Below are 23,095 nucleotides of genomic sequence, written 5' to 3'. Positions count from 1 at the left end.
TTACTAACTATTGAATTAAGTAAATAAAATTTAAACTTTACTACTGTGTACTAAACTGCACCTAGGTATCTATCTAGGTATTGTATAATATGAGTCTCTACGTGGTCTCTACATTAATGAAATTAAATTAGCTCTGTATATTTGATTATAACTTGCAATGAAATGAAAATTTATTTGATTGTTAACTCTCCATTTTCTATTGGTTAACTTACATCACAGCTTACATCTTACATTACTTTATTCGTCAAATGGACATAGATACCTACCATATTAAGTAAAAAAAGTAGTAAAATATATAAAATAAAATATTACTAGAGTTCAAATCTGTAGCGTTTGAAAGTAGTCTTTGTTGCCTGCAATCATTTTATGAGTGTAAAATACGTATAAGAATATGCCTGAAAGCCGTTTACAAGTAAATATAGTTTAATTTTTATTTGTTACCTTGGTTTCAACGATATAGTAAATGAATAAAACAATAAACGTCCAAAGACTAGCTCTTCTAAAATAATTAACATTTCTTTGTCGCAAAAGTATAAACTATTTCAAATTACCTCTAACCATGTGGCGCTTTGTCTAACGAGCGGTCCTTTCCACAAACAATGAAAATGGACAAGTGTTGAAATCGTCACTTCATAAAACATAATAACTGTCCGTAGTCCATCGTGGGAACTGAGCTAGCATCACATTCGCATCCGGATCCTACCTGACTTAGTATTTTTTTCCGTTGTAAAACACTCGTAGTACTAAACACTCCATTCAATGTAGTGTTTAAAGTGACTCTTTGATTCGCTTGAATGGGACTTTTGAGGAATCATTCATCTCGACTCTCAATGAGTCATTGAATCAGAGACAAAAGGATGATTGGTGAATTTGAATACGCATTTGCTAAATGTTACCCGCTTTAATTTTGATGGAAAGATTAATTGAACTATTTTCTAACCAGTCAAAAAAGAGCGATATTTTGAACGATGGCTCAAGCAATAGAAATGTAAACTTGTAACTTCTGTCGCCTACACTAACCTTAGATAAATATTAAATACCATAGGCATCATTCATTTTCATAAATAGACTTGTATGATTCTTCGCGTGTAAATGTGATCCGTTACCGGTAGATATAAAACTTATTGAAATCATAAGATCAGAGATCCGTATAGGTACTTTATGTTTTACATAGCTTTTATAATTTTCATAATACCTCCTTAGGTATGTTGCGTCGATATTTTTGCAACATTTCCTTGGACAATAATTGAATTATTTTTTCACTCAATCATAGATACAACATGAATGAATGCGTAAAATATGAAATGGTCATCGTAAACAAAAAATCTACCTGCGCGATCCTTACTACGACCTAAGTTGTAATATTTTATGAATGAATTTCGTGAATGAAGGATTGGGCAGAAACTTCCGTTTGCACGAATACCGTGGGCCCAATCAATTTCACGCTTTTACACCGTTGCATAAAACGGACTTGAAATAGCTAAAGAAATAGAAAAGATATCTATAAAACGTTGCAATTTTGTACCCAATAACAAATCACATGATCGAACGCCTTTAGTGAATGAATTCAAACCAAAATGTGCCTCCAGTCGGTGAGTCTATTGAAGTGAATGTTACTGTCGCGTGAGATTAGGCACAAATATTATTTTATTGTTATTGCACCGTAAACATGTAATACGGCCATTTAAATTCAATGGAAGCCCTATGTTGAAGTATAATTAATTCATTGTATGTCTATTTCAAATTTAAATCTAAGCTTTAATCTAGAACAATTTGATAGATAATAATAATTATTGCCTTGGAAAACGGAAAATATTGCCATACGTAATCAAGGTGGCGTCAAATAATCAGACTGCAGTCTTTACCTAATCAGTGCGATTGCCAATTAGATATACTAATCATAGCAATACTTAATGTTATCAAACAATACAAATAGATAGACTTTATATCATTACTATCAATATTGTTTATTATCTATAAATATTGTAAAAGTACTTCAAAGTGTAGATAAAATCAGTGTTTCTTATCAAAATTATATCAACGTCCCCTTACGAAGGCTTTAAGCGTGTAACTACTAAATACCTAACTATCCTACCTCTACTCTACATACGCAAAGATTTCATGACTACGCACTTTTTAATACAGATAATAAAAACTAGTAATATTTAGGTCGGTAAAAAATGTTTATAATTGCGAAGATCCCGCGGTTTTTTTTGACAATATTTCGGCGACAAACTGTCTGGCTGCGACCGAGGTTGGACACATAAATATCGAGCTATTTCACAATTCCAAATCCTTTAAAAGGCGCGATACATTGACGTGGGTCTCCTTTCCGGTGGCCTCGGATATAAAGGAACCAATTATGAACAGTGCCTACACGGAGCTATCTAAAAGGCTCTTCAATTCGGCTTCCGAATTTCAAAGAAATAGACAAACGGTGAAGGGATTAACGTAATTTAGTTTATTTTTATAATAATCAAGAAATGTTTTGTTGGAATAACTATATGAATGTACCTACCATGAATTAAGAAAGAAATGATGGTTCTTGCGTGTTATTCCATTATTTACCTATATATTTTTTGTTTCTTTTTTAGTTAAATTTATTTTATATTAATATTATTACGCAACATAAAATGACTTTATTTTTTTTACTTATATTTCAGTAAAAAAATGTTATAAGAGCGTGTATGGTAGGCTTCATACAAACAAAAAAGTTAATCCAAATCTTTAAATATGTTACAAAATAAAAGTGAAAGGCGAATAAATTGCTTTTGTGAGCAGACTTGACCCCCTGTGGTCATCGAATTTGCCCGTTCCTTGCAATTCTTACCGGTCATCTATCCCTTTTGATAAACTAGTAACAAAAAATTTGGGCCGATTTAGGATATTTTTCTATAAACGATGATAAATTCGAACTACATATATACAATAATTCATAATTTGGCATAAGGCTTTGTTCTAAGGTTGATATCTGGTAAATGTTAATAATGGAAGGCAACCGTTTCTACTGTTATTATTATATAGGGTTGACATAATAGTATTAAATAGATAATATTTATACAATTGACGTATATAGAGAAAATATCTGTGCTGTTTTATCTAATACTAAACATGATACAAGTATTTTGTACCAGAATACCTACGTAAAATATAATTACAAAGTATAAACTAACTTTAAACTTTCTAAATTCATCGTGCCATATCCACCATAACTTAATTCCGTAATCACAACATCAGCTCTCATCATTGAGCCATCAGCCTGCTCGGTTTGGGCGCGTATTGATAAGGATAATTAATCATGTCCCAACAAACTAAATGACCATTAGCCGCCTGCTGAATCACCTTCCCGACACGGTGGTCGAACAAAATCACGTAGGTACTTCTTTAGAGTACATACTTCGAGTCAACTCGTGCCATAGATTGAAAAAGCTTTAAATCTCTTCACTATTTATCTGTTAACTTAATTTAAAGATACATACAATTAAACATCCAGCGGTTAACCATAAATACTCTATGGTCGTAGGTGGTCATCGTGATATTTTATCTGTGACCCATTAATTGACGTTTGACAGTTCTTCCACAACAATCAGCGGGGCGCAGTTATTACCACAACCGGAAACGCGTGGATATTGATGTCTCAATTCCAATCTTCCTGTCTGAGTTGCGGGAAGTTTGACAATAACCACACGACCATGGACTCATTATTTTCAAAAATATATTATAGCTGAACAATTAAAGATTCGATCATCCAGGTGCGAATAAGCTCATTCATTCCGTTCCTTAATTTCGACCATTTTACTGGTCTAGTTGATGCTTAGCGCAAATCACGCCAAGCAAAGCCTGGGGATCCTTCCCCTAAAGGCTCATGTCTGATGTTTTAATTTATTTTATTGTAAAAAAGTATAGGAATAATCTCTTAAAATTTATGAAACTATAAATTGAATTTTAATTCATGTACTTTTCAGAGACATTATCCCCATCTTACGTTATTCTTAATACCGGATACATCGCGTTTATATATCTATCTACTATTTTAACTTGTTTATACTTCGTGGATAAGGAAACTTTTAAATGGAATAGACAACCGACAAGCTCCAAGTAATAACGTCGCGTTCACTGATATCGATTTTCTGATTTAGCTGCCCCTGCAGATAACGAAATAGGAAAGGTAACGTACCACCTTCCTCCCCATGTTCTGGTAAAAACTTTATAACAAACCTCTTTTGATTATTTATCTTACCTTGGAGATTGTTTTCTTTTCATGTTTCTAAATAGTTACTATAACTACATAAGTACTTAAACTAAGATTATTTTTGAGAAGAAAGCGATTTACAAACTTTATTTTTCAAAATTGAATACTTAATATGAATGTACCTAATAAATAAAATTAAATCATCAATATAATACAATTTAACATTATAGTTATTGAAATATTGTATTGACTACTTTTTTAACACCTTTGATTTATGTGCAAAAAAGATAATCCGCCGTCGTATTTTGTTAAAAAACTTAGAGTGGCATAAGAAAGACCGTAAAGAAACTAATAAATTATTGCTATAAATACCAGACAATTAGACAAAACGATGATAATGCAGCCGATAAAAAAGTCCAATAAAATAAAGTACGGCATTAATAGAGATATACGGTGGCGTACGATGAGTTTCCATTGATTGGACGGCGATTTATTGTGCGGAAATGCCGTTACTAGCTAATATTTCCGCCCCGCACTATTCATTTTCCTTTTTTTACCGAAAAAAGGGCGCGAGATAACTTAATCAGAATATGCGTTCATACAGCCCTGACAATGGAAGATTTATTCCTTACTACATTGAACTAAAACTTGCTTTTGATTAATTCGATATTTTCGTAGACAGTATAATTTAGTGGATGTACCTAGAGCTTTTTAGGTAATAATAGTTTTTTATTTTTTTATTTTAGGACTGATATTTCAATCAGCAGTCCTTGTTTCATCTGTATTTTTTATAGAAATGATAATTTGTGTTTTTATAATAGTGTAGGAATTTAAACAACTTTGCAAATCATCTCAAATTTATCTATGGATATAGATATACTAAAACAAAACCTTATTTTTGTTGTAGGTCTTCAATTGTATGAAGTAAGTAAAATATGTAAATGCAAGTTGAGAATTTTCTATGTCATCGCGCAATAATATTGGTGTTTCAATATTCCCAAACATAACCTTGTTATCCAGCGCAAAGACAAATGATCGCATCACCCTACGGAACCCGCGCGTAACCCCAAAATGTTCATATCCGCCAACGATGATCTATGCGAGGGTATTTCCTGACACCGGCCAGTTGCTACTTGATTTAGCGGAAAGTCAGATAAAACCTAATGCGAACAACAAAAAAATACATCACAATACCGGCGCCATAAATATGACGGCCTGTCGTAAACCTTTATGTCTGTGCGTCGTAGCTGCCGCGTGAAAAATGGCTGTGCGATACAAATAGAAAAACTAAAATATTTTCCTTCGTATCGGGTCTGGTAACGCGTTCCTGAGATATTAGCGTTCGCTTCATAAACTCTAGCCTTCGCGCCAAGGTGACACAATGTGACCTGAAATTTATCAAACTGTAAAATATTGTTCAGGGAAATAAATTCGGGAAAAAACATTCTTGTTTTATTGCGATTGTTTCCTCTAACAGTTTAAATGTAACCTGTTTAATATTCTTTAAAATGTATCTAAACATTTAAATATTTGTTACTTACTTAGATGTCTACATTATTTTACCTAATAGTTACAGTTATGTAACTGTAACTATTAGGTAAAAAGAAAAAATAAGGCTGGCTTTATATTCCAGAGATCGCTTATGTAGCATCTATCGTAACAGTTCCTTAAACCTAAACTTAAACATTATTATCAATATGCTCTTACACTTCTAAAAATATTAAGCAATTGCATTTAAATGCTATTAAAAATGTTAGCAATATATAAATATCAATTATCATAACAAAATAAAATCAGCCGACTAAAATTCGGTGCTTTTCATAGCAGTCGATTTCCATTAAATCCAAGCAATATTAAGCGATCCACATTGTAAACGTGTTTATTAGTAGAAGCAATAAATGGCGGGTGGTAACTGCTAGGTTAGCCGCTAAATCGTTCTAGCGCGTGCTGCTAAGCCCCTACCACGCTCTTCAACGTCGTACCGCGAGTTTGATTTACTTAATGGATTATACATAGCGAATATACACGTTGTAAATGTTAGGCATACACGTGTTCTGACTTTAACGAGACGTGTGAATTAGTTAATTAAGCTGTAAGTTCGGTTTTGCATTTTTAGAACGTTATGTCAACTTTAATGATGGCATACAATAATAATGCTACAGCATTACTTTTTTTCCTGTTTCATTGTGATTATGTACAATTTAAATATTATTTGAACTCTAAAACTTAAATATTTTTTGGATGTACTGTAACTGTAACTCTACTTGACTCTACTAGTGACAGTTTTAAAATAGTCTTGAATAGTGATGTGATTCATTGAATTGAATTATTCCTAAGCGTTTAATATTATTACAAGCTAGTAAGCTACTTCCGGGATGACAAATCTATTCTAAGAACTAGCCCTAAGGCATGATCTTTTAATCGATGCACAACTCAGAAGATAAGGAGGCATAACAACGAATGCGCGAGGTCTCGTTATCATGTTTCAACTCTATTGCACACTGACCATACACGCGCTCGTCCATCATAACGATATTGCCTCACCAACAATATTGTTTCATTTACCACCTCGTGTTCACACAAAAATATACCATGTGTGTTAACGATAAGACTGATAATCTTTATGGATGTTTTAAGAATCGATACAACCCTCGACCACTACCAACAATGTGTAGCGCTCGGACAGCTTTTCAAAATGTAACTCTATGTGTCAGTGTGAAGGTTCTTTATTAGTTTATTTACAGTGTAATTTGTATTCGATGTTACTTCTAACACAAAGTTATGGCTATAATATGCTTTGTCATAAATGCTCGGTATAAAAAGGATGGTCTAAAGTGATTAGAACTAAACTTTTGTTTAAGCTTTATAATTTCGATCTTTTGAATGCTCTTGATGTTTGATAACTACTTTTTAGTTCTATCAAAAAAATTTCAGTGTTAAAAAATGTTAACATATTTTATGTGTGACTTCATAAAACGAAACAATATGAGTATTTAAGATTACCTAAACATGATCACTGGATTTCGGTAAAATGAAGAGAAATAGGAAATATCCTCTAATAAGGACCTGGATAGATTTGGAAACACAACTACCTAATACCACAGTGATACATAGTTTATTTCTATTCTTGTTTAATTGGTGCGTATTAACAGAAGCCCAATATTTATTTGTCACACACATTCACGTGTATCTGCGAGCTGCCGAAAGGCTGTATTTGTTGTGTATCGAGCTAATCGGCTTACCGTCGGCTAACACTCGCCCTTTTCAACCGACTCTTTTGCAACTGAATCGAAGGCGTTTTCTTCATTCATTGAAATTAATTCTCAGTTTGTTTGCCTATTGTCGAACTACCGACGTCTACGCCTTTGTATCGTCTAGTTATTTATTTAATAACGGCGACATCGCTTTGTTGAATGGCCCTCAATCAAACGCGGAGGCGTTTGTCCTTTGTTAAAGTAGGTATTTATCGAAATTGTACACGCCTTTATAAAGCCAGTAAGTAGGTAGCAAAATCACTTATTCCGTGAATTAGAAATAACAAATATAACCTGAAGATTAATACTATAGTATCAACAAGTCTTGAAATATTTACATTTTGTATTTATTGTGATGGGTTGATATTAAAAATTTTAATAGAGCCTACTACATAGAATGTAGAGAAAACCTACGTATCGACGTACCTTCGTATTATATTATGTAAAAGAAATAAGTAAGCATTATATGTATGTCAAGTAGGTACTTTTCATGATTGTGGTGCTTATGGTAATTGGTAGGTATTTTATCAATTCATATTGCTAGATGGTTACTAACTTCCCACCAACTATGATTCCCTTCAATTGCTGAAAATTACCTTTGAAGCTAAAAACATTTTTGTTTGGTACAATATCATTAAACATATAGAAACCGTATTAGTATCTAATTAGTAATTAACAGCGTCATGGCAAAATGTACTTGTCTAATAGATATAGTTCATTAACTATATTTATATAGACTTTAGTGACAAAGTATGATCTTTCCTCCTTCGTCTTTCTTTCCATTAAATATATAATCTGTAGCTCTTTCGTAGCACAATACGTATACACACCTATTTAAATACTTATACCAATACCTACAACTCTACATACATGGCATATACATTTTTCTATAAGGTATATTCACAGGCAAATACAGGTGTAAAGAAAACAAGTTAGGTATCGAACAAGTGTGTCAGTAATCGGGTCGCGGCTATCTCATCGGCAGCCCGCGATTAGATTGTACCGGCAAATATTTAACCGGTAAACAATGGTCAACTAGGTACACCTCGCTCCAATTTGTTGTGAGCTAATACATTTATATGTATAACTATAAGCAAGCGTTTGCGAAATAGTGTGAAATATAAAGAGTATGATGGTTTTGCTTACGTGTTATGCTTATACGCAAAATACAGGAAATTGCAAATAAAGCAGCATTAATTGCTGTGTTTTGTCGATATTTGATATTATTAAATCTATTATACTCTTCTAGCTTATTTTCTACTATTAAAAAATCTTATCCGTAAATATTAGTCGGATCTGACTAGGTAAATCATAACCATAACGGCGAAATATAGGTAAACATGGCAAAACTTTAAGCTAACTTGAAAATCTTGAAATAGGTATAATTTGGATAGGGACAGGAATAAAAGCACTCTTATTTATGTCAATCACTTTAATACTCAATAGTAATAATTTATATTTAACACTTTTTACAAAGACATGTGTGGGTATTTAACTTCAATAATTAGCACGAGAATTATTAACGTTATTTTAAACAATCCCACGATAAAATTATGTACACAATATACAACTTTCACTACACTTTCTACTGACTACAGTTTACATTTTCATAAATATACTTCTCTTTGGAATATACATAAATAGCTACTCTAGGCATAAAAATCAACTATAATAATACTGCACCTTATGTCTAAATATTGCAATCTGATAAAATCTGGTCATTTCGTTAATAACCTTTACACCTAAATTTACAAAATACTGTAATGGAATGTATAACTTAAAGTAATTTTAAGATTAAATACAAATATGTTATGTACGTAAAGAGATAATCGTATGTACGTAAAAGGTGTTGAAAGGTAAGATAAGGAAACAGACGCAAACGTGTTACAAAATTTCACGAGATAGAGAAGAGTACCATAACTCTAAATAAAATAATAGGAACTCATAATACCTTATAGACCCGTTTCACAATATATTATGTTGAGAAATTTAACACTTTCATCAATTGCCGAAAACAAGAAATTGTAATAGAAATTGAAAATGGTTATTAAATAGTTTTAGGTGGTACCAATAATACTACCTATATAGTTATGTGATTGAAGGATACATTGTGATACTGGGTCATATTCCAAATAATAACTTAATTAAAAATTATCTTAATACTTTTGTATATATTTTTTAGTATTCGAGATATAATGCCTAACACGATTTTATTCTTTTAATATTTTGGAATGTTAGTGAAGATTCAGTTGATAGCAAAGTAGGTATATCATATTCAATGCCATTCGTTTCTCTGTTAACTTTTAACTTATCAGTTGTCATATGAACCAATTGCGTGAGTCAAATAGATAAGCGCAATATTGGCACGTATACATTTCCACGTAGGTACTCTATATACGAAGAATACTAATATTCGATGCGATCGCTTCGTGGATATAACTGAATGCACTATTATTAACGACTAGTTTCCACAGGAATGACATTAGTTTGTTTCACCACCAGCATCCGTTAGGTTGCGGCGCATGGCCCGTCACCGGCGGCTGGTGATGCATGGGTTGGTAGGGCGGCAGGGACATCCCGAGCGGCGGCAACCCATCTGGCTTACCGAGGCACGGCCTGCCATCTTTAACTAGGACGGGAACCGCGACACGTCGCGGTGAGTTCAGGCCACCGACGTTTAAGTCATGTGCTCCCTTTTCTTGAACGGCCCGCTTTGTCTTGTACCTGTGGTTTTGGAACCATATTTTTACTTGTGTCGGCGTCAATCTTATCAAACTCGCTAGGTGCTCTCGTTCTGGCGCCGATAAGTATCTCTGTTGTCTGAAACGTCTCTCCAGCTCGTAGGTTTGTGCCTTAGAAAATAAAACACGCCGCTTGCGTTTCTTGTGCACTAAGCTAGGGTCACCGTTGTTGTTTGGAGGTTGATCGTGGTCGTTGTCATCGTCGTGATCAATGATATCGTGATCGTTGTCGTGGTCGTGATCATGGTCGTGGTCGTGTCGCCCGGTTGATGGGGACGTAGCTGATGGTCCAACGTATGAGAGTTCAGAAGCTCGTGAAGTGCTGTCTGGGCTCGCTTGTTGTCCGAGTACTCCTATGACAAACAGAAATACTTATTAGCAAAAAATATAGAAAAACGTATGTATAATAATTAAGAATAACGAGAAATATAGATCTAAATATAAAATAATAATCGTGGGATAATCACAATCATGTACCAAACGTTAAACCCACTACACAAAATTGTAGTACATGTAGTTCTAAACACTCACAAGTAAATCTCCTCTTAATCTGTAAGGGTCGGCCTATTTAACTGTAACTAGAGGTCGTTCGGGAACAAATAATGGAATATAGAAAAAAAACTCAGCAAATATAACATTGTTCGTATACCCCTCAGTTATTGAAAGCTTTTTCACACGGATATGTTAATGCGAGGCGGGAGTGAGGTTGGGCGTGTCGGGGAAGCTAAGTGGGGGAGAGGGGGGAGGGGGAGCCACACCCAACTCCAGCAGCTGTCTCTATTGTTCGACGATCTGTACTTAAACAATCGCTTGCGACCTATCTTGTAACGAAGCTTTTCTTTGATATCTACAAGATGGCAACTCATCAAAAACTTATTAAAATAGATCTACATCTACAAACTCTAATCTACAAAATCTACAAACCATAAAAGAAGTACCTACTCCTTAGAATTACGTTTGACCTTAGAAATCACAAAATTTATTAAAGAAAATATATTAAATTTAATATATTATATATAATATAATATACATATTATATTATATCATTAAGTTTTAATTTATTACGCTTAGCTCTACCTATTTATCTAACCGTAAATTGTCAACATTAATAATTTTCTTGAAACAAATATTCTTTAAAACATCCCTCCCTCTCTGAAACATCGATCAACTTTTGATAATGCGAAATCACCATCCAGGGAGATACGGAATCAATACTAGACAATGAAAAGCAATAAAATGTTTAAACGCCATCAAATAATGAACGAATGGGGCCCCTAACAGCCGCAAACAATGTAATTGATAGCCGACAGCTGCTTACGGGGCATCAGCCATTGGTGACAAATTTGTTCCACGTCGCACCCCACGGCTGAGGTTAAACAATCGTAGTTGGTAGCCCCGGGAGAAATAAGGGCGTGATCTCACCCCGTTTAGCGTATTTGGACTCATTAATATCGCGTATTGCAAGTTACGAATCTTTGAACGTAAGGTTTACCGACCCAAAAGGAGATATTTAAAAATAAATTTTCTAAGTTGTGGAAACAAATATTATAATTATGAGAAACCTCAGCTTCTATAAAAAGCTCTACATAAGCTTTCATCATCAAAAATTAGATGTAAAAAATGAATGATTGCTGTTTCTACTGTTAATCCTTGTAGGTAGGTACCTAGGTATAGAAGATTTATGTTCTTCGTTTTAAAATAGATATTTATCGATACTAAGAAATAAAACAACATAATTCAGAACTTTACTTGTAAATGCACAGTAGGTACTTACAATCAATCACGAATACACGGATTAAAGAATTGTACAAGCTATCAAGTGTACACCGAGTGCCGAAATATTAGATAAGCGATAAAAATAATTAATGACAACTACAGATTAGCGGCTGAAGGCACTCCATTGGAGGAGTATTTGAAAAATTAATCTCAACCTCTCGAACACGGCTACCGAAGTACCGAATAGCTATTAGTTTGGAGTGGGTCAATATATTTTTGTATGATAATTCGTCTAGTTGGATATCTGCATGTGAGCGATAACATTGAAGATATGCGTAGCCGATAACTTGAACAATATTGCTAATTTTGGATTTGCTTCATCGGTTTGAGTTAATAACAAATGTGACTTATAACTGCTGGAATTGGATGCATTTGTTATTCGCGTTCGCTCTACTAATGATAAAGAGTTTATCGATTTTAAATATAAGTACGTGGATATCCATCTTTCTATTATCTAACACCTATCTTAGATGCACATAATATTATCAGCATTTTAATAAGCAATTTTCATCGCATTTCAATACTTTAGGTGAAGTATTTTTATAAGTGTGAATCCAAATCTTGTTCCCGATGTCACATCTTATCTTATTTATGTCAATGGATAATAAATGTCATTTCGTAATACTTGTTTTATCGGCTTCTCTTTGTAGTAAAACGTGATATGAGCGAATTTTATCAAATTCGGTTTGAGACCATCGTGGTGGTTTGAAAAAAGGAATAATACCTATTACTGTTACTTAATTTTTTTTAATACATACTTTAATACAAACCACTGAAAGAGTCGTTCAATTAAAGATTTCTGCATTATTGATTTCAAACTTACCCCCTACATGATAGATTTTGTAAAGAAAAATTTTTGTTTGTTAACGTGTTTGTTAATTTTTAATACCTATAGGTACTTGTATAATTCTATTGAATATTATCTAAAAAATCAATCAATATAACTCCACCTACATACGTAGATGAGATGTAGGCTGTAGCCTACTTTTTCTTTCTTTTAATTTTCTTAAAAATACAAAAGCGGCTAACAACCCTTATTACAGATAAATCGTACCTACAGGCTATAGCTAAGTGCAATAAATCCTAAATGCTTACCCTTATTTAAGAAATTTACTATTAGAATCTTTACCTGCACTATCGTGATGATCCAAAGACAACCAAGGCTGATGATGCCTGAGTAGTTCATGTGAGTAGCTGTGCTGTGGAGGTGGATAGGCCGGTAAGTCGAGAGAACATCCAATGGAGCTCTGAGCGGGGGTGTCCAGACCTTTCGCTTCGTTCAAACCCAGAATATCTGATATTTGAAAGCCTGGCCGCTGTCCTGGCATTTTCATACTGTCTAGCAATCTGTAACAAGAGAAAGAGCTTGAGTATATGTTTGTCAATAACTTTCACTGTAAATAGGTATGTTCAAATTTCATATTTTAATTAATTGTAATTATAATTAATTTTAAGAGAATAACATAGTTCAACAACAAAATCACTTTGTTTTTATAATATAAAGCGTATTTTTATTGTATAAAGTAGACTATATTATATAAAATGTTAAATGTTATTTCCAAGACTCTACATTCAATATGGAACATCCGTTGTAGTACCTATATTTTTTAGTTAATTAGTTAGGCTCGTAAACCTAAATTTAGGTAAAACTGTATTGGTATAAATTTAAAACTAAGTACATATGTAATAGGTATATTTATCTGAAATAATATTTTTTTCTATAACTACATATTAAAAAAGTTACCATACATTTATCTCCAAAAAAGAAGTTGGTATTAATGCGTTAAAATATCTGTTAATTTTTGGTTATCATAATTACCTATCTACTATTAGCAATTTATATGTCAGTAAATAGCACCTACTATTAAGTTATTTACCTTTTAATTTAATGTATTGGTTTGATTAAGTAGGTATATAAAAAAGCATTGTATAATTTACACTAGGTACCTAAGTAATTAGGTAGAAATTTCATATGTTGGATGTTTGCTTATAATAACAATGCAATGCTTATAAATTATAATAATTCCGTATAATCAAAGATAAACACTTCTATTTACTTTTAAGCTTAACAGAGTCACAAGTGTGAATACAGAATCACAAAAAGTTGTATCAATTCGACCGCATATTGTTAACTGAGGACCTCTCCAGAAAACGTGACCTACATAAAAGAGTCGCCTTTACAATTGTAAGCGCTCAAACAGTCGGATGTCTATTAAAATATCAAAATTACATGTACGCGTGAAAAGTTCCCGCGGTCCCGTACGTGACGGTATGAAAAGGCGGCACCAGCCTTTGGCAGGTTGTAAACATGATGATTAACAAGCTCTCACTGGGAGTAGGTACCTACCTTCGAACTGTCGTCTGTCACGATTTGGGATTAGCACTGTTTGAGGAATCGCTCAATTTAAATTTTATGTAAACAGGTGGAAAAAGTAGAGACAGTGTTTTAAGCTATTTACATAGGTAATTGATAATCTATTCTACAAATATAGAGTTAAATTATTTTGTGACCACATTTATAGAGCTTCAATTTTCTATTGTCAATTAGGTAGAGTGAATACAAATTTTGCGTCATAAACAAGTTTCCACTTACAGCTTCTTGTAAAAATTGCAAATAACTAAGTCCAACCTACGAATATTTTACGCATAGGTACCTATATAAAGTGTAAAACATACCTACTTTAAATATTTATTTACCTCGATTTAAAAATATATATTCACTACAACTTCAAACACAAAAAAATCACGAATTATTTCAAGTGCGTAACATTTTATCTCGAAATTGCAGCTCACCCGGGAAAAGCGGACCGGAAAGCCGCCGGGTAGAGCGCCGGCAAGAAGGCCGGTCCCCATGGCGGCAGCAGGATGGGGCTCCAGGCCAGCAGCGACGCAGGCGGCAGCAGCGGCGGCGGTGACCGCTCGCTCTCACCCTCCTCGCACTTCATCTCCCGACCGGGAGAACTCGCTTTCGGAATAATTTTGGAAACTGATAGAACACACTCGCGTGAACACGTGCTACGCCTCGCGACGTCGCACCCGCACTAAACAACCCTCGAGTGGTCCTCGGGGTGAAGACCCCGCGCCGCCCTCGTGCCTCGACAGCCTACTCAGCTAAGTTTGAGGGTGCTCGATCCGTGCCGACCAATCGCGCGGCGGAACGCGCTGGGCGGTATCCCGCCCGGCCAATCAACGTGTAGCAAAAGCCTTACTAGCTAAAAAAACTGGAGTATACACTTTGAATAGAGAAGCTTTCGAGGTAGAACGTTACGTTATGTCGCTTTTGTAATGAGTGCGCGCGTTAAGCCCATTGTTGAGGCCGGGTTCGTTATGGACGCCGCTCTAAATGCCTCGGATAATGATTTTCATTTAGAGTGCTTTAATAAGCCTGTGTAAGCTTGCGTTTTTTATATCAACAGCGTTAACAGTGATCTTTTTTTTATTCATTTGGTTATATTTTTATAAGCACAGTTACTTTTAAATAAATTTTATCTGATAAATACACAATATTTTTCATTATAATATAACCACATAGTTAACTAATTTATTTTTTTGATATTTTTTTTTATTATTATATTTTGTAGTGTTTTTACGTTAACACGTAGGTATATTTTATTTCTCTTTGTAGTGTTTAAAGGTGTAATAAAAAAGTTAATTAAAAATATTTCATTCACATCAGTGAAAAATATCAGTTTAAGCGTTAGGTACCTGAGGAAATTTGGGTATATGAGCTGCGACCCAATTAAAAAATCAGAATATAAAAATCATCTAAAACCTTGTATAAAATATGAATCGTATAATTTTTAAACTAAAATTTCTATATCAATTATAGCCAGTATTTAAAACACAATGAAACACATGTATAACTTATATAAAATTTTAGGAAAAAGTAAAATCAAAAATCCTTTGCAGGTGTTCAAACAGTTTGAATAATTTAAATAGCAACCAAAACATGTGTAAGTGCTTAGCGTATTGTCACTTAACAAAGACAATAGCTTTGTTCCTGAAAGCTAAGTTCAAGTTATCAGTTTATGACTTGCACGTGTGCGCTTGACCATTGTTTTTATTTCGCACTTAGTTAAGCTTATTATGCTCATTATAAGCATTGAATAACCGCTCTTATTTAAGTCTATATATATAATACTTAACTGTAATAAACATTTGAAAAATTGCCTGATTTGACGGCAAAATTGATATTAAATGAATGTCATTAATTACTTGTTTGAACAGTTTCTGACAAGCGTAATTAAAACAGATATTTTATGTAAATACAACATTATCTGGATCAGTTAATAATGTTCTTGTTTTCGTTGAAATTATACATCTTATATATAAATACCTAATTTGGAAAATCCAAAAGTGCACGCCTCATAATTTTTTTTAATAAATATTTATTAATTATTATTTTTGTTTATTTAATAACAATTAAACCACATCGAATCAGACCCTGAAAAATGAAAGGGTTCTATTCCTGAGTATACTCAAGCGTAAGAGAAAAAAAAAGACTCGATTAGTAAAGTATTTCGGTCGCTATCGTGTTAACAAGAAAAAGGATCCGCACATACAGACACACGGACGTCCAAGACATAACTTTTTTAAACTGTTTTTAACTAGTTTAAATAACAAAAATGACATCAAAAATATCATGAACGTTAAAAATAGTGTTTTTTCTTAATATGTGTGTGTATGTATTATCTTACAAGTGCAATGTATGATACATAAAGACATTTTAAGTTTGAAAAATCAGATGTTTTGCGCGAAGTGACAGTACCCACCTCAACGCTTCGCTTATGAGGCGTGCAAAATGAATCGCAAAATGTGTTGGTAAGCGCATAACTTGAGAACGGCTGAACCGATTTCGATAATTCTTTTTTTATTATATTCCTTGAAGTACGAGGATGGTTCTTATGTAGAGAAAACGTAAACATGTACCACGGGCGAAGCCGGGGCGGACCGCTAGTTTTTAATAAAATTGAAAGTTTCATACTAGTTCCGATTTGCAAACAAGCATGCAGAACATTAAAAATAGTATATATCTATATTTGAAAAAAATAATACCGAACCTGATAAGCTTTTGAGACAATATGACGATTTTTTTTTATTAGGCCGAAATATCGGTAGGTATGGATAATAATTTTATTAACAAATAGGTACATCATAATTTAGATATTATTAGGTAGGTATATTGTAACGATTTTACACGCATGTCTCTACTCGACTCTACAAAACCGCGTAGTATTTTACATACACTTTAAGAACTGCATATATCAACGAAATTATGTAACCCTGTTATAATTGTGTCCAAATGATGTTTATTAGGCAATTTAGTGATCTTTTGTAATTTTTGGGTCAAATATTGGGTTATTTATTTTATACGTTTTCATAAGAATTTGTTAAAACAATGCGCAACGGTAACTCAATAAATAAAAAGTAATTTTGTTCTTTTCGCAATTTTTAATTTCATGTTAAATCTAGATAATTAACAAAAATATAGTAGGTAGATAAAATTGCATAAATAGGTATTTATCCCATTATCACAAAATTGAAATTAATTGTATGTAAGTACCTACCACTAAGATCAGACTTCTATTTTTCTATTGTAATTCAAATACTTATTCCCACATAAATAAGACATTCTGTAGTTATTCTTAAGACGTTGCAGGTGTCCATTAATCCTTTGCATATGTAGGTACCTATGTATTAGTTATTACTAGTTAAAAAAAACCTTTGTGAATTGGACAGACTTGATTTTGTATAAAAAATACCTACCTAGGCTAAGGACCTATCTGCTTGCTGAAACTTTTTCATGTAAAACAGTTCTGTTCAGAATCTAAGCAGTCTTAGATTAATCATCGTCTACCAATAAAAATCTTTTCGCTAGACTTGTAGAAAATTGACTTCATTTATAGACATAAAAGTAATTTTGATCCAATGGAGAATAAGGAAAAAAATGACCCTTATAGGTATCTATGAAATAATATGAGGATGATATAAAAATAACATACCTATCTTCTCTACTATATAAAAATAAGTTGGGTTTTCCTTCCTGACGCTATCTATATCTCCATTCTCCACTCTCCAGAACGCACGAACCGATTTCCACGGTTTTGCATTCGTTGGAAAGGTTCCGTAAAGGCTCCGTGAGGTTTATAGCAAAGAAAATTCGCGAAAAATTTCAACGGAAAAGCGGGAAAAAATGAAATGTTACATAAAACGAAGCCATCTGGTGGCGAAACGGAGTTCGCCGGGTTTGCTAGTCAACTTATAAGTAATACGCTTATCAAGTATTGGATATCTCTAGCAAATCCTAAATATCGGTTGTTACTACACCGTTAGTAAAATATTAACTAAAATTTATTAAATTATATTCTAGAAAATAATGTGTTTTATTATGAATAAAAATATTTCCTGTAACCATTACCTTATTTTTCTCGTAGAATAAAATCACTATTTAAATTATTTTAATGCTAGTATTTATAATAATTCAATGTTACTTAGAAAAGCGCTGGCACAGATGACTTAAATGGGTACAACATTTTTCTCTCTATTACCTACTTCAGTCTTAGGCAGAATATCGGATGTAGCACAGTGTGTAAAGAAAATATGCGTACAAATTCGATAGATATTATTATCAATTGTTATTTAAATATTTTAGTGAAGAATGATTACTCGATAAAACGGTAAAATTAAATTCACAAACTAATTGACCGATTTTGAAAAATTTGTCGTCGTAGATAATCAGATTTATGTTCTCAACACGGGCGAAATCGGAACACCAGTTATGCTGTGATAACTCTGTACATATTCCAAATCAAATTAAATATGATATACCAATACTAATATTAATGCATGGATTTCAAATATTGCATATTTTCAATATGCCTGCATAATCGTATCTATTCATATTGCGCATGTTAACTTGCATGGTAAACTGATTATTGTAAGCACGCATTCGTTTAAAATGAATTCCCTCAACAAAGGGCAATTACGTACATTGGGAACGATCCCCTAAGTGGCGTGCAATGCACCAACATCAAATGTTTAATTGACTTATTGAGAAATACCTTTTTTTAAATATCTATTTGAAACATTGCGATCGACGATATTATCTATACCGCAAGTAAATGCATGTTTAGCAGATAATACAATAGATATGACTCAATGTATTGTTGAAAAATCTTACTCTATATTAATCTATATAGGTGCCTGTATTGGTGCCTGAATTGCGTCCCAAAAAAAATAGTCTCTTTAATTATGTTGATCGGATGCGAGACGCCCCGTAGCTCCGTAGGACAACTGACAAGAAAACTGTTGTGTAATAGGTAAGAACATTCTATTGCTTTCTTGTGATGAAATTATTTTTTTTATTCTAAAAACCTTCTTATTTTTATGTTCTCGTATATTTATTCAATTGATTATTTGTTAGCTTTTTGCTCGATTTTCGCGAAAGTGTGAATATTTGACATGAATTCTCTGCATAATTTTCAGGAAATCTTAATCTTAATTCTTTATTACTATTATAAAGGCGAAAGTTTGTAAGTATGGATGTATGGATGTATGGATGTTTGTTTCTGTTTCACGTAAAAATTACTGAACCGATTACAATGAAAGCACACATATAGAAGGTAACTTGGATTAACACATAGGATAGGTTTTATCCCGGAAATCCCACGGGAACGGGAACTATGCGGGTTTTCCTTTGAAAACGCGGGCGAAGCCGCGGGCGGAAATCTAGTTGTCTATATACTTGACATGAATTACATTTTCATCTGAGATTTGTAATCCATAACGCCATATAAATATCAACCAAAGAAACTTAAAATCAATCGTGATGAATCTGCTAATCCTACATATACTATAGAGAGGTAACTGAGGGCCAGATTTGTGAGGGTACCTACCGCGGCAGGTGCTAGCGCCCTCTCTTCACGGCTCATCGCAACCGTGGGCGCGCTCGATTTAACATTACGCTGCCTGCTATTGTTCACACGTACATCTTTCCTGTTATAATCATGATATGAGATATTATATGAGATCATTTTTAGCAGGAAAGGTGAAATTATCATGGGATACATTTTTAGACCAATTTAATATATAAAAGTTTTTCTGTTAGAGATCATAATATCGTATACTGTGTAACTATAGGAAATATTATATCTACTTGTAATCTCTCTTAATAATAAATATGTGTATTTGTGGTGATGTTAGCAAATTCAGTGGTAGAGCTTTTCTTTCTAACTCATAGGTACTCACGCTCATACATTGCTTGAGTAAATTTTAAAAGGTACATTAATCTTTTTATTACTACCTACGTAGTGATATATTTATGTATGATGTGATATTAAACTAACATAAAAAAGAATAACAAGGGTCTTCGCTTTTTAGCCAAAACATCTGCTTAAATACCCGTGGGTTCAATCAAATTTTATTAATCAGTACGATTGTAGCCAGATGTACAATTTAACTTTTTAAAACTCAGTCCGTGATAGTGTATTGTTTAGCGATAATATTCTCTTGCAATAAATTGTTAGATAGGTTTTTAAATAGAAAATAAGTATTAATACTTACCTACCTAATAATAGATACTTAATACTATTACTACTACATAGGATTAATACTATTATATGTGCTTAAATCTTTTATTTCAATTACCTATCTTTTTAAACAAAAAATATATTAGGTCTATCGTGAACAATTCATAATAACTTAGAAGTATACAAAACTACTATAAGTATCATTAGGCGCGTTCATAAAGATGATCGTTTCGTATTTGCAATGCTTAATGGTAAAATAATGGGGGCTGATAAACGGCACGATAGGAAAGTAATTTGTGTAAAAGTTGTATATTATATTGTATTACCGCGCCATCCGTACCAACCGCCGGCGACCGACGGAAAAAAAGACTACCCCATCACCAAATTACGGAGCTCTATTAGCTTTCTGCAACAAACAAACCCATGAAAATTCATAGCAAAAGAACTTTTTGCATAATTTACCATTTAGTTACCCTACATCAGAAAAACCAAGGTTATTCCGACGACAAAGCTAGTCCTAATGAACCGTGGCATTCGTGACGAAAAACAAACTAAACTCCCTGAATATTCACGTCAGTCGACACTTGATGCTCAAAGGAAATTTACGACGAATAAACTTTACCAATTCAAATGTTTTCGCAAAAGCAAACGTAGAGAGTAAAAGTCGATGGGTTTTCAGAACGTTTCGTTACGGCAATCTGGTTAGGCGCAGTGGGTTTAAATGGATAGAAGCACGCCAGGCCACGAAGAGGGCTTCCGAACCAATTAAGGACTTCACGAAGGCATGGGAGAGAGAGCAGCTGACGGATTATGGCTCGATGGTACTCAGCGCGACGACTCACCGCCGACGGAACTCTATAGGTGTAGAGCACGCAATGAAGCCGATCAACCTGACTAGTGACTTCCAAGCGAAAATTCATCAATTTATGCTGAAATGTCGAGAACGTTTTTTATTACTTGGTTAAATTAAAAAAATAAAGGGAAAATTCAGCAAATAAACTTTGACAAAAAGCTCACAATAATTCAGAATGTTTAGGTAGTATATGGGTATAAATATTTGTATAAAATTCTTTAATACCCATTTGTAAAATGAAATGATTCATGTCTGACTCACTTACACTCATAACAAGTGTATGTTAAAAGTAGGTACCTACAACTTATCTTAAGATTTCAGTAGTTGCTCAGGCACTAGTAGGTAAGTATGCACTAACGATACACTTAATACTAAACTTGTCTACTTATAATTGATTCAACAAAACATGAGAACACATTTCATTTTTATCTAGAAGTATCTAGTTGAAAATGAATTTATTGAAATGATGTAAATAGTAGGTATCGACGCTTATTATAGAGGCGAGTTGCACATTTGAAAAGTGTGATAGCGTGATTTGATTTGAATATTGGGAATGTTTGTTAGGTGGTGTAATTTTCCATTAGGTACATCGTCCTTACAGTAATTCGTAAAATATAAAAGAAAAATTACTGTCTACGCTTTAAAATTGGCATTTTAAAAAGTTGGACGAAAATAAATTAAATAAAATGCGTAAAAATTTATTAGGACTCTTAATGGAATCTCATTTTCAAGTTTAGTAGCAGAATTTTCTTTTATAGCGGATAATAATACCTACTACATACTATAATTCCTTAGTTTTGGTAGTTTAACATGATATTTGTTATTATACCTGATAACAAATATCATGTTAAACTGACCTGAATTGCTAAAGCAATGTCTAAAAGTTAGGACTACGACTTAGAAGTTACGTACAATTGTAAGTATTCTAATTGTAGCTGTACCTAGTTGATGGTAATCTGGGAATTCCAACACTCTTATAAAATACTATGTTTAATAAGAAAAATAATTCGAACAAGATCAATTTCCTATTCTTTTTCTTCTTCTATTTTCTAATTAGACATTTAATAAAAAAAATTGAGAAATTTACATTACGAACCTATTGAACATACCTATCTATAAATTTGTGGATCACTAGTCAGTAGGATAAAGATTAGAAAACAATAACAAAAAATACCCACGCATAAGTATTGTAACGATAGTCCTCTTCGATTTGTGGCTGTCGGTACTGGCAGGCCGGCTCTACGTTGTACTCCTGCGGCATCACCGACCAGCCTCCGTCGTAGTTGTAGTAATCGCCGTAACCCATTTCGTTGTCACCCATCATTTTCATGATACACTCACTTCACACACTAGTGATGTCCAAACTATCGACTAGATACAGTTCATAATCCGCGATCAACAAATCCTTAAAACCGCGTAATAATTTCAATCAATAACCGTATTAGTCAGCCCGGACACCGGATCGACTCGCAAGTATCGACTGATCGATGCTTCACTGTGTTATCAATAAAATTATAACTCTTATCATATCTAACAGCTTTCCCCGCGATATGGAACTTTTATAAACGCAAAGGTGTCAATAAGGTAATAGTTTTATCGATGCGAATAAATCGAGTAATTGTATGTGTCATATGAGTTCTGGAAAGGCAGGTTGATTTGTTATCAGTTTCATAGGGTGGGTAAAGAAAATTATAATTCTTAAATTCTAAGTATTCTATCTATCAATCAATCCATTGTTAGTAACTGCGCCC

At 33.3% G+C, this 23,095-nt stretch overlaps 1 protein-coding gene across 1 annotated transcript; it reads right to left on the bottom strand.

The window, feature by feature from the left end:
• Positions 1 to 8,893: 8,893 nt before the first annotated feature.
• LOC149907041 (uncharacterized) lies at positions 8,894 to 22,812 on the bottom strand. The gene is made up of 3 exons (XM_090103732.1): positions 22,523 to 22,812; positions 13,093 to 13,310; positions 8,894 to 10,540 (listed from the first exon to the last, which is right to left on the bottom strand). The coding sequence occupies exons 1-3, from the start codon at positions 22,672 to 22,674 to the stop codon at positions 9,939 to 9,941; spliced, it is 972 nt and encodes a 323-aa protein (XP_089959858.1). The 5' UTR covers positions 22,675 to 22,812; the 3' UTR covers positions 8,894 to 9,938.
• Between the last annotated feature and the right edge of the window lie 283 nt (positions 22,813 to 23,095).

This window comes from Colias eurytheme, chromosome 7 (genome assembly GCF_061535395.1).
Source record: "Colias eurytheme isolate Ceu_HAF_F1 chromosome 7, ilColEury1 Martin Lab GWU primary, whole genome shotgun sequence".
Classification (NCBI taxonomy): domain Eukaryota; kingdom Metazoa; phylum Arthropoda; class Insecta; order Lepidoptera; family Pieridae; genus Colias; species Colias eurytheme.
Note: the sequence above shows the minus strand (reverse complement) of the source record. Positions and strands in the feature narration are given on the sequence as shown.

What these genes read in the sequence shown, in the direction of transcription:
- LOC149907041 (XM_090103732.1), bottom strand. Translation starts at nt 22,674, where the DNA reads ATGAAAATGATGGGTGACAACGAAATGGGTTACGGCGATTACTACAAC. An exon ending in TATCGTTACAATACTTATGC is followed by an intron (nt 13,311 to 22,522) that starts GTGGGTATTTTT and finishes CTCTTGTTACAG; the next exon opens with ATTGCTAGACAGTATGAAAA. An exon ending in GGATCATCACGATAGTGCAG is followed by an intron (nt 10,541 to 13,092) that starts GTAAAGATTCTA and finishes TGTTTGTCATAG; the next exon opens with GAGTACTCGGACAACAAGCG.